Source organism: Daucus carota, chromosome 2, assembly GCF_001625215.2.
Source record: "Daucus carota subsp. sativus chromosome 2, DH1 v3.0, whole genome shotgun sequence".
Taxonomy (NCBI): domain Eukaryota; kingdom Viridiplantae; phylum Streptophyta; class Magnoliopsida; order Apiales; family Apiaceae; genus Daucus; species Daucus carota.
Window position 1 is genome coordinate 45,239,116 of NC_030382.2, and position 13,590 is coordinate 45,252,705.

At 35.2% G+C, this 13,590-nt stretch overlaps 1 protein-coding gene across 3 annotated transcripts in view; it reads right to left on the reverse strand.

Annotated features, from left to right (window-relative positions):
* The window catches only part of LOC108210132 (BEACH domain-containing protein C2), a 29,997-nt gene that overhangs the window by 13,758 nt on the left and 2,649 nt on the right, over positions 1 to 13,590 (reverse strand). For 2 of the 3 annotated variants that reach the window (XM_064087778.1, XM_064087779.1), the window contains exons 3-12: positions 11,783 to 13,386; positions 11,246 to 11,380; positions 9,362 to 9,466; positions 8,997 to 9,110; positions 6,490 to 6,566; positions 5,616 to 5,697; positions 4,682 to 4,999; positions 2,516 to 3,132; positions 394 to 478; positions 41 to 235 (exon numbers count right to left, since the gene is read on the reverse strand). In XM_064087778.1, the coding sequence (XP_063943848.1) occupies positions 41 to 235; positions 394 to 478; positions 2,516 to 3,132; positions 4,682 to 4,999; positions 5,616 to 5,697; positions 6,490 to 6,566; positions 8,997 to 9,110; positions 9,362 to 9,466; positions 11,246 to 11,380; positions 11,783 to 13,386 (3,332 nt within the window). The remainder of the gene's footprint in view (positions 1 to 40; positions 236 to 393; positions 479 to 2,515; positions 3,133 to 4,681; positions 5,000 to 5,615; positions 5,698 to 6,489; positions 6,567 to 8,996; positions 9,111 to 9,361; positions 9,467 to 11,245; positions 11,381 to 11,782; positions 13,387 to 13,590) is intronic. The other variant, XM_064087780.1, reaches the window with a different exon arrangement.

Genomic DNA, 13,590 nt, shown 5'->3' on the forward strand with positions numbered 1-13,590 from the left:
CATAACTCCTTCTTTGCTTTCAGAATGCAGAATTTCTAACCTCTAATGGGGAAGCATCTGTAGCCAGTGCAGGATCATCGGCAGCGAAAGGATTTAAATCATCATTAGTAGCAAGATCAGGAATTCCTGCTAATAGAGGTCGCCACTTCCTTAACGTTGCAACAAAAGGGGGCAAAATCGCCTCTAGATACTGCTTACGTAGAGGAGTTCTATCTCTGCCAACAGCATGCCACACCTGCAACATGGACTCCTTTATAAGCAGCATATGCCAAAGTGGGACTACTCACAACTTCTAAAAAAATAGCATTTTAGCCTATAAAAGAAGATGACAAAATCGAGAATGCAAAGGAGCATAAACTACCACACCGAAGAGACAAGTTTTACTGGACTAACCTCAGAATACATGACAGAACAAGCAACAAGCACTCGTTGTCTCTTGGACTCGGAGATCGTCATGTTTAGTATGGGTGAAAGCACACTGCAGACCAATTAAGATTCAGTCGCCATGGTATATAATAACATCATAAAGATGCCATGCTGAACAAACTTTTCTGCAACAACGATTTATGAACTATACTATCGTTAAGAAAACGCAAAAGATCGTTTCGGTTTGTTGCCTTTGATCTTCCTGCTTTTAACTAAAAAGGGGGAAGCTCATGCATTTAAGATATTGTAACTTTTCTACGTTGGGGACCAAATCACAGTTGGCCTGTGTATGGTATTTGCTGTATCTCCTAACTCTACAAATAATATTAATATATAAATATGTGTGTGTGTGTGTGTGTGAGAGAGAGAGAGAGAGAGAGAGAGATTACTCTGATTTGTGCTTTACATCATAAGAGGAGTTAGCCTCAAGTCCCTGAAGCTTAATATAATTAAATAGTTCACCATACAGTAAAGCTTAAATTTAGCAATACAGTTGTGGACCTAGCGAACATCATTTTGCTCTATGTGCTCAGATAGAGTACTCCTACACTACAATACGCAAATATAGCTTATTCAGATGTCTCTGTGTTCTAATATTATCTTTATACTTTTTACATAGTATTCAGTGCTTGAACATTACATCTGCATAATACAATTCTCCGACATCCAACTTTTGACAAAACTGATTATACGAAATTAGGTTGTACGTTCAAAGTGTACAAGAATTTCTATGCAGTAGTGTTCATAAAGAACTACACTGGTGTATCATCTTGGCATCTCTTTAGTAACCATTAATGTAATGGAACACTACATCAGCATGGCCGACCCAAGATGGACACCAATATAAGTAGTTAAGTACAGAAAATCAATTGATACATCACTAAATTGAATACTGAACTATTCAGGTTTTATTGTCTAGGTCCCTCAATAAATAATTCCGCATTTTGGGTCATTTGACTTTTGAATTTTTGTTAGTTCAGGTCCTTCCTTCCAAAAGATTTTGACAAATGTTAGAAATACAAGCGGACATAGATTAAGCGGTCTATTAGCGGATTAAGCTGTTTAACCGATTAATATTTTAATTTTAAAATATAAATATGAAGTATAATATGATTATAACTATGATAACATTTTAATTATATTTTATATTATTAAGAACAGGGTCATGTTCACAATAGAACCCTTAGCCTAAGAACCCTCAAAACCCTTAGCCTTATATCTAGTATTAATTAGGGTTCTGCAGTAGAATTGCACATGCAAAAAATGTCGTGTTTATTGTATTATATTTTTTAAAAAAATTGAATGCACACAACGATACAAAAAAACATGTATTTAGATTTAGGTCCTGAATATCTATTAAAAATTTAAGGTTCTGCACCAGAACCTTAGTGTTTCTAAGGTTCTATTTTAAGGATGGGTTCTCTCTTGAGCGCGACCCATTAAAAACATTTAACGTTGAGATTTATATTACTTAATTATTACATAATTTTAATTTTGTATATAGTAGTATTATATTTTTATATTTAGACATATTATTAATCTGCTTAATTACCCGCTTAAAATTCCGGTTAAGTGTCTGCTTAACCACTTATAAAGCACTAGAAGGTCCATGCCGCTTAAAACAACTTAATATTTTTTAAAAACACTGCTTTATACACCAAACACCATAGACTTCAAATGAAAAAAAAAGGAAAATAAATGATAACATTTATCATAGTTTATGTTGAGGTGACAAGACACAGTGATACAAACATGGAGAAATTTAAGGGGAATTTAAATGAGAAAAAATGATGCAAGAAATTCTTTTTGGATTGCATAACAGTTGTTATGTGGGAGTGCATATAATTTCACCTACCAAATTTACCTTTTGTTCAATCAGATTAAACAAATTGATAACTTCCCAAAATATAATTATTTTCCAAGCTTACCCTTCATTAAAAGGATTTAGACATTATTTTTGAGAAAGCGAAATTGGAAATGGGGATCATAAAAATGGGATGGGGAAGTATATAATAATTGGTGCACCGGATTTCATTAAATTGCATATTATGGTCTTGATTTAGAGTTCAGGGTAAGAGACAATAGTTACCTCCACAACAATGCTGATTCTGGTGTTTTTTGGGACATTTTATAGGCAGTATCAAGAGATGAAATACTGGCAACCCGTAGAAATGGCTTTGCAGACAAATCATCTTCACTATTTACATTAGTCATACTAGTTTCACCATCATCTCCCTCCCTCATAGAAAGAAGAACCATCCGGAGAATGCATAAGAATGGCTGGTCACAGTCCAATAACTGGTAAAGAGTTGTCATACTTCCCATCCCAGTACCAGATCCCCCTCCTATACCAAGACCACCACCAAGTCCAGACTCATCCAACATCAAAGCTTGTAGCATCAAAACTGTCTTTCTAATTAATGGAAGTTCAATCCAATTGCCGTTTTCATCTTTTTCCAACATAGATCTCCATGATTCCCAACCACTTCCACCCCCACAAAATGCGGTGGGGGTTGAAGGAATGCCAATTCCATACCACAACCAGCTTCGGAGTTTCCAGCCTTCAGCTAAATCCTGAGGACAACTCCCGTATGAGACGAAAGCACAGGAAACTGACTGATAAGGTTCAGCTGCAGCTGCAGCAGTAAGCCGCTCCATCGCTGCTGCAGATATTTGTCCTTTGGAATCAGCCATTGAAGCAAGTACCTGATAGTAATATGACAGATTTAGTTACAAGAAAAAGGTCAAGATCTTATTACACACCAAACCTATGAAAATAACTGAAAAATATTTACAGTTATATGGTTGATGCATCTTACAACCATGTTCAAAAGATGTGTACAAAAAAACAAACATAAAAAGCTAACAAATAAGCAGCCAATAATTGGAAAAGATTCAAAATTATACATCATGTATATATGGGAAGACTTACCAAGGGGCGAAGGCTACTACAAACCCCTCAACTTTAAATAAAAAAAAAAGCACATACAACAATTTTCGAAAAAGTATAATTATTACTTTAATGTTATAAACTAGAACGATATTGACATTAATAAATCCACTTTTATGTTATGAATTAGAATGATATTGATATCAAGGAATTCAAAATGTTTTTTTCTCATGATAATTTTTTCATAAATATAAAGTGGCCCCTTATGATTAAAACTTTGTGTGCGCCACTAAGTATAATATTTTAAAGTTGTACTATCGAAACTCATAGTGAATTGTCATAACACAATTTAAATCTGTACTATCCAAACATGCACAAAGTTTGTTAACATGATTTTTCATTGTTAACAATGTTAAAAAGTCATATGAGTAGTATGTGACAAGGCTAAAAGACCCATCGACCTGCCTAATGATAGTGATTCACTACATGGGTTCAATATTAAAATATATGAGCAGTAGCAGAATAAATTGTATGAGACCAGATAATTACTGTTTGTGCATGACTGTCTGCAGATTGTCCTGAAAATTGCAAAAAGCTGGGTTCTTATTTAAAAAATCCAAAATCACACAACTACGTTTCCAAAACAACTTCAAGAAGTATCTCTATCCCAACCCCACATAAAGAAGTATGTGTTAAAAAAAAAGTAAAGTATAAATTGGTGGCCGAACTTTGCTCAATTTTTTATTTTGGTGGCCGAAATTTGAAATTTGCAATAGAGTAGCCATATATTGTTTCAATTCATCAAAAAAGTGGCGAAGTGCCACTTTTTTGAGAAAAAAATATTACTCCCTCCGTCACTCCCATTTCTTATCAAATGGGTTGGGCACGGAGGTTAAGAAATATGTATAAAGTAGTGGAAAAGAGTAAGAAAAGTGGGTGAAGTGGTGGAACCCATTGATTTTTAATGTATAAAAAGAAGATAGTGGAGTAAAAGTAGTGTGAAAAGGAAAGAAAAGTGGAGAAGTGGTGGGACCCATTAACTATTTATAGTAAGTTTTGAAATGTAAAGAATTGGATGGGACAGTCCAAAGAGGAAAGTGTAAATAAATGGGAGGGACGGAGGGAGTAGTTTTTTCTCAGAAAAGTGGCCCTTGGCCCATTCAGTAAAATATAAAAACAATGTCTGGCCACCCATTTGTAAATTTGAAATTCTAGCCACTAAAATGCAAAAATGGATAAAGCTCATTCACCTTTTTGCATTCTCCTCTAAAAAAACAGAAAAACTTTTTTAATAAAAGGTTATGGCTTTTCCAGTGGACACCAAGCAATTTTGTGCAACTCTAAAGTGGAAACTGGAAAACATACATCAAGAGGAAGTCCTCCAGAATCGCTAGATGATGATCTTCGCTCGATCAGAGTATCTGAATATTCTGAGCTGAATGAACCCCTGCTTGACGTGTTTGCTGCTGCAAGTATACGTGATAGAGGAGAAGCAGAAGGATCTGGAAGACGCAAAGGCTTGGTTTGCAGTCTTAAATGATCTTCAACAAGCATTAAAAGTACAATTGCATTGTCTACCAGAGCCACAGAAACTTGAGCTGCATTTTCCGCTTCTGCTTTAGAATCCAAAGGGGACAATCCCTCGGCAGCAATGCCAGCAGCAGCAGCAGCAATAATTTGTGTCTGCAGCAAATCAAGAATGTATTTTTATATTATATCTTTTCAAACAACCCAGCTCTTAGAATTAATAAATGAAATGAATAAAGGATGATAGAGTTCTAAACGAGTTGGTTAATGTGTACATGGAGAGGCAAAGAAGATCCCAGTATGTAAAAATGAAATAAAATGGCAGAATCATGATACTTAAACTCATGGAAAACAAGCATGTGACATGTTTATCTAAAGAGCGTTCAAGACTTTGATATATATTATTTTGGCCATAACTTGTACAGATTGACATAGTAAAAACTACTTATTCTTTAACAATTATTTCCTCAATAATCCTTCTGAAATAGTAATTGCTCCGGTCAACCTCCTGTCATCACTTGTAGGCATATACCTTGTACCCACAGTCTAGTAAAATATAAAACTTAAAACTTGTATCCAGAATCTAGTAAAATATAAAACTTAAAACAAGTTTTGTCTTCACATCAGAGCCATTACTTTCTAATTATCTATCTTCTTCCTACACTAGTAAAAAAAATTATCCTTGCACTACTTATTTATCACATTTAGTTTTGTGGAGTGAACAAACTGGGTATAAAAGGGATACAGAAACTGACTCAAATTTTAATTTTACCTGGACTTGTAGTTCTCTGGCAGAAAATTCCAGCAATTCCCCCAACAGCCTTCTTTTGAAAATTGGCAATGATTCTTCCCGCCTTTCGGCAAAAAAAGAGTGGATCAACACAATATCACTTATAACATTACGGCAAATGTTATTTTGATTGACGTAGCAGTAGCAATTGAAAATGAAACACCAAACTAAATTTTTGTTCCTACTTTCTGCCACATCGTCTCCCATTTTACATTCTTGAAAATCAACAAATGGAGGTGGAGTAGAAACGATTAGGATTGATGCTGATTTTTGCAGGCAGACTGGTTCTTACATCAATATTATATAATAATAATTATACTTATAATATTATTATTATGTTGTAACCTTTCATTTGCTGGGAGAAACAGAATTGGACTAAAAAGTACAAAGGACCTTTTTTTCCCCATTATGCCATATACACAATCACAAGTATAATTTTCTATAAGTATTGTTTGAAATCTTTTTGACACTCAATCTGTCTTCAACAACCTCGACAGCACCTATGGTCCCTTCTCTCCTTTACACTTGGGCTTTAGTTTGGGGGTGGGGTGGGGTGGGGGGGGTGGGGGGGGGGGGGGGGGGGGGGGGGTTGAAGACAAGAGATAATAACTTATATTACTCTGTCCATATCTAACCATATATTAAGTAGATATGGACTTACATTTTCCTTTAGTGGTATGAGGTGTAATCATCAGCTATTAAACAGTCTTAGATAAAATTCATTAGGCACACCTTTGACCTTCTGCCTTCAAAAACAGATAGAAGAAAAGTTGCGTAATATAATTGACTGGACATGCCTCAATTGTCTATTTAAGATGTTTTCATGGTTAAAAAGTTTATTAACACAGGAAAGCACCTGATTCGTTGTTCTCCTGTACTAGATCCGCCAACTATGCAAAGCCACTCTGCACAATGAATTGTAGCTTCAATATCCTGTCAAGTAAAACAATGTTTGTACATAAAGAAATTAACTGATAGAATCAGATTATATAATCAAAGTCATATTCTATGAACATCTTAAAAAGGCAGTATAACACAATAGTGCTATAGCTTGTTTTTAAGAAACATCAAACCAGATTCATTTTTTCTTAAATGATTCTTTTTTTTTTAATATGTTTTTCTTTACATATTCAAAAAAAGGTGAAACCAGCAAAAGGCATTTTACCATGCTTAACTGCTTCTCTAAATTGTTACATTATATAGTCCAACATTACCTTTCTTTTACTTGAAAGGGCTGCTTAAATTGACAAGTTGCAAATAGTTAGTTACCAAAATCTGATTATAAGTTTTTGAAAACAAAACATGGTACCCCCAAGAGGTGGCCTAGTGGTTGTGGAGATTGTTGGAAAAAGTTGTGGTTAGGGTTTCGATCCCCGTGAGCGGCATACATTTCTTGGGGGCCACCTACCACCAAAGGGACTAGGGGAGCAACCAAAACTTAATTATGTCCCACACTGAATCAGAAGAATTACAAAAACCCTCAAAATCTTCTTACTCCTCTCAAGCCAATAGACAAAAGGTTGCTAAAAGCATGCTCTTCCACAACCTAGAGAACCATTTACCTTCCTTAAATCAATAAGGGAACATATGAGAACATGACGAAGGCATACACCACAAAACACCAAACTCTGCAAAACTTTGTACTCATTCCAAAAATATATGACCAAACTCTGCAAAACTCTGTACTCATTCCAAAAATATATGACCAGTTGACTTCCCTACCTCCTGTCAACAAGTACGCCTCAGCAAATACACCATCTGGAGATCAACAAGGATACAATAGCCTTTGCATAATGTCATGAACACTAATATCGAGAAACAACAACCAACAGAAGACCTTAAGTTTTGACTAAGCACAAATCTTCTGCAAAGCCTTGGCACGCCTTCTCCTCCCCCAAATCATAATGTCTTAAATTCAAATGCTAGCATACTCCAAAGTTGCTAGCAAAGAAACATGTTATAACAATTGTACCAGCCACATTCAGCATCTCCCTGCCAAATAAATTCCAACTGGATTGTGATCCCAGCCTATACTTCCTCTATACTCAACTTCATCTGTGTTAGCCATCTCAACAATCTACAGCCTCACAAGACAGAATTCTGAATTCTGAAACCAGATGTACAAGAGATTGTCACCTATTCAAGCGTCCTCCAATAACCTAATCATATTTTACTCCCTCAATGGTAAGGAGACCGAACTGCCTAACTATAGCTATAAAAGTAACAATAATCATCATAAGTATAATTTATTATTAATCATTTCAAAAGTACGACTACTTTTACTATCGTTATAACTACCATCGGCAAACATTATGAATTAGAGTCAAATGACCAACCAGCATGCACAAGGAAGCAGTGCCACATCTACAAGACTCAACAAATTCCTTTAATCACAAATTCTTGATACCTAAAAATGCAGTACATACTGGAATTTGCAACTTCTTACAAAAGCAGAATCATTTTTTTTCTTGCAAGTCCCATAATTTCTTAAGACTTTAATTGCTAAAAGAATTCTCTTGTTCCGAACAACAGCCATAGGTACAATCCTCATTTAGAAGTTAACAGAATCGGCAAACTAGACCAGAATATGTTATGTGGAATAATTTTTGCAGTTCAGATGCTCTCGTGAGGCTTCGCATGAAAAGGAACTGTTACTTCTTTGTCGGCAAGATAGGGAACATAAGATTTAAGTCCTGATTTTGTCAAGGCCTTAGTTTTAGTGCTCCGCATTATGCTTTTGGAAGTGATGACATGTTTAGTTCTAAAGACTCCGGGCCATTACTCTGAAATATTGTTCATTAGTTCACTCTTGACGTGTTATGTACTTGTTCTTATTGTTTTCATATAGAAAAATTGCTCCAACTAACATTAATACATTTAAAAGTCCTAAAGTCTACCTTTTTTAAGCAATCAGGTCTAAATTAAGGGACAACATGGAGAGCTGCCTAAAGACTTTGGTATCTACATTAGTCTTTTTAGTTAGATATTATAAACTGGACATCCAGGTTTTTTAAGATACCATCATTACTGGATGATTATGTTATTTTCGCCATGTAACGGTTTACTATATACAACACTGAGGATTAGCATTAATTACGTCATCCAGTGCAACTTCTCAGCAAATATTGTGACATTGTGCTTATAACTTTAGACTTAGTCCTGTGCATGGGCATGCATCATGATTCTTAGCAGCAATACTAAATTGAGAGCCCAAGTTGAATTGCAGGAGTACTGATTGCTGATGAAAAGGAACAAGATCTAGTGAATATATGGGACTGGTGCAATAAATGGTAATTAGAACAAAAAAAGAGGTTAAACATACATACATATGTATATGTATACATATGTATGTATATATTATACCTTCCATCCATCCTTCTGGCGCATAGAATGCTCTAACATGATTATAAGAAAATTGTGTATAAGGTCTTCTACATCTTTCACGATGTGAGCGTTTGCCCCTTTACTGGTCCCTAACTGCAAGGAAACGTATAACAATTAAATCATGGCAAGAACTACAACAAAAAAAATGGTAAGACTTTCGTCTATTGCAATTAGTCAGCATGCAGAGATTTACTGAGCTAAAATGTTCTTTCCATCTCATCTATAAGAAGAAACAGAACCAAACGAGAAATAAATACACTCAATCTTATATTTTTCGTAATAATATTATAATAAGCTACATTTGGGTTCATGGAATGACACATGAACCCTAAACAATAAGCTACCTCATAATTGGATATGAGGACCTCCAAGATCCACTCAGGCCACTCCTCCATTTGGGTTAGACTTCTTCTATTTTCATGATGACTGCATGCCAAAAACAGAAGATCCTGAAATCAAATCGAGAAGACAGTTGAGACAGTGAGAATTAACCTCAAAAAGTCAGTGATAAGGAGAAAAACAAAGACACGCCAGGGACATAAAAAAAATTGGTATCATTTAACCTAGTAATTTGATGCTAGACTTGTAAACAAATGAAACAATCCATACTGAAGTAGTCAATCATAAATGAAGGATTAACTAATGCAAAAACTTGATACCTAATGATAGTAGTAAAAAAAAGTAAAATATATCCTAAAACTGAAAAAGATATGCTTATGTTTGTACTCTTCTTCTGTATTTGCATATTTCATCAAATATTTTTGCCGCCTTTTTACTGCTTAGCTCCACTCATGAAGCACTGTGCAATATATTCCAGTATCAGGTCTCCTTGTCATCATGACAAGTTGAAACCCCATGACAGTGTCATCAATGAATAATTGCATATATAAGTTTGTCCGTATATTACAGATTCGTGATCTATTTTGTATTTCTTATGGCTCAAAACAACAATTTTCGCATCTTTTATGATCAAGTATTGTGTGTTTCAACTTCATTGTTGCCTTTGTATGACACTTCAAGTACTTGATTGACCAAACTTTAGGTTCTGTTTGGGAGTGTTGTTCAAAACTGTTGTGCTATTAAAAAAGTACTGGTTAAAAAACCGACGTTGCAAAAATCAGAAAACTATTACAAATTTTGAGTTATAATGGGGAAAAAAGAATAGGGGTATGATAGTGAAATTTGTGACAGCTTCCCACAAAAGCTGCAAAGCATCTTTTGAGCCAAAATTTGTTGTTCAGAAAAGTTACTTTTAGATTAACCAAACAGTTTTTAACCTGCTTTTCACGAAAAAGTTGTTGTTGCTGTCTGCAACAGCAATACCAAACGGGGCCTCAATCTCTTCACAAACCTTGTGTAGAGATTCTTCTCATCATCTCTTCCAGAACAAAGTTAGTAAATGTAGCCAGGTGAGTTGGTAATATCCTTCTAAAATATTGTTTGTTTTAGCGCATATGGTATTAAAAGACTAACTAGATCTGAGGTCTTGAAATTTCTAATGAACCAAGCAATCCTAGTTATTCAATTTGTTTTAATATAGTCAAACCACTTTACCATTGCCAAATAAGAAAAATCATTACAAAAGTGTGTGAGTGGTCATTTTCATAATTTTAAAAGAGACCAAATCATTTTTGGTAGCCTCGAAGAAAATTTGAACTCACGCAACTCAATACGTCCAACATTAGGTCAAATTTTATTATTCGGATAAACAAATTTAGTTATCTAGTTTTCTATTGCATAGTATTTCCACCATAAAATAAAGAAACCAATACCCCACTCAGTAAGGTATATAATAATCTTCTATACACGGTTTTATTTATGCCATGCAAAATTGACTTTGAGCACAAGTCTTACTCTATTTCTTGTCCATTCTTAAACTAATACTAAATACAAGATACTGCTTATTTGCAAAAGTAGCCAAACTAAGACTTTAACATAAAGATACAAGATACTCCCTCTGTCCCATTTTAACTGGCGTTTGATGTTTGACTTTCTGACACACATATTAAGTTGTAAAAAAAAAATAGTTATACTCGATAAAAAAATTACATCTTTTGTTAAATTAAGGTTAGATTGTAAACTTTTATTTATATAAGATTTATATGCAAAAAAATTAGATTTAAATATGACTTTTTTAACACCTTAATATACTTTACAACTCAAAAGCAGATTTATTAGGGATAGAGAGGAGTATCTACCGGCAAGGGTGAAGGAGAATAAGATGGTACCTGTAATGCTCGATCTTGCAATTCCTTACATGCATAAGGAAGTGAACGCAAAAGGACCAACAAAATCTCTAGATGCTCGAAGCGATGACGAGAATCATAGAAGTTCATCCCATCATCGGTTGATGATACATTTATCTGAAGCATTGAACAAAAACTATTCAATCCACAATTTAATATAGACGACCGTTATATATATTTAAAAGGTGCAACAAAATATGTCCACTTTTGCTCCATATACAGCTTATGGGCCAAACTGCATATGGGCTTTAGTAGTTGAATTTTTTCAAAGAATGTTGACACTGTGGACGGATTGGTGAAGCAACATCTACCCAAGGAAATTGTATGCTTTCTTGTTTACTCTTACAAGCTATTGTCATGATTCTAGCTTAAAACTTCAAAAGGAACTATATTTGTATTTATCATGGTTAACTTGAAACTTCAAGAGGAACTTTATTTGTAATTATCATGGTAACTAATATGGGCCACTAATGATGCTGATGAATGAGCTACAAACCAATCAAAAGATAGGTAACATACCGATGCACCCAATAGCGCTATACATACGTTGCTAGTAAAGAGCCTGTTTGGTGCTGCTTGAAAGACCTTCTGTAAAGCAAAATGAAGAAGAGATACTTTATCATCAAACATGGTGCCACTCCCCTCTACAATATCCATTAGGTCACCTGTGACATTAGGGGCAGCTTGTGGACCAAAATCCAGTTGTCCTAATATAACTAAAGCACCTAAAAGGCCAATAATGGCAACAAGAATACCATCACTATGATCAACATTGTAGACATTATTCCTCACATTTTCACCGGTCATTGAAGAGCGTACACTTTCAAGATTTCTTAATAAAGAGTTTTCAGAAGTAGACATTCTTCTTCCAACACTAGATGCTGTTCGACTAAGAATCAAACCACTGTCACTATTATGACTTCTGACTTCAAAAGATCTTTTTGGATTATCTGTCGCTAAATAGTCGGCTGGACTAAATTCAAAAACATGCGGACTATTTCGACAATCTGATGAATTCAATTTGTTCTCAGCTAATGAATCAGAGTTGGCGGAATCTCCAGCATATGCCTCACGCTGTAATAGGACAAGAACTGTTTCTATACCGCCAGATGATATAAATGCCTTTGCAAATGTTTGTGCCCTGGAGGTATTTGGTTGTACTACTAATCTATGTATGAGATGCAATACCCTTTGAACCTGGTTGAACATAGTTAAGAGAATGAGTTCATAAACAACATTCTGGATACTGATAAAGGTCAAAATTTTCAGCCAAAAACTAATAATATCATACGCTAGATTAACAACATTTGACTCATTTTTGAAGACTAATATATTGTTCACCTGATTAAGTTGTGGACAGTCGACCATGAATCCAAGTAAACGACGCATATCATCAACAGCGAATGAAGGAGGAGCATCCACTACTAAGAGTTCGATGACAACCAAAAGCTCATCTACTAAATCATTCACTTTACTAATGGGACGTACTGCTTTTCGAGAGAATGTGTTGACAGAATCTTCTTCAGGAATAGCCCAATAACATTTTCTGCAGCCATCAAGAAGCGTCTGAATAGCATTGGCATCTCGCAACACAGATGCTTGGGTGAATACTATATCCGCAAGAGATGACAAAAGCTTCTTTTGTATTATGTAGCTGCATCGGCTCCAAAGTTTCAGATCTAGTAACAACGTACTGAAAAACTGAACTTTCAGCGCATGGTTATAATTTTGAGATTGGCACAAGGTAACAATTGCTTCAACAAGTTCCTCATCAACTGTTCCTTTTTTTTTCACATCAGGTGAAGATATAGTCTGTGTAAGATGGTCCAAAATTTTCGACAGAATCTCAGGCCCTCTTATTCGACACAATTCTTCACCGTTACCGGGGTATTTAATGGCCATGGAAATAATTCTGAATATTGTGGCAGAAAGAACAGTTGTGGACTCTGATGAAGAAACTGTCCCCTGCTGAGGTTCTGAAGTACTTTCATCAATGTTGCTTACTACCAAAGGAAGTAAAGTCATGGGTCCTCCATAAGCCAAAGACCACAAAGCCTCTGCAGGTCTCATTCTAGTAGCAACATGTACTCGACCAAGAACTTCTGCAGGCCTTCTAAGCATACCTAACATGTAAAAACAAATTTGCAAGTCACAAGGCGGCTTTCTGCATTTCTACTCAAGGCCATGATTTATAGTGTAACAAAATCATTAGCTCTAAGCGAAAGAGTTGACATAACGCTTGTCAAGAAACTAGAGGTTGTAATAGCATAACTGTTCTCTGAGATGGGAAGAGATTTAACAATCACATGAAGCAGGCAACTGAGCTG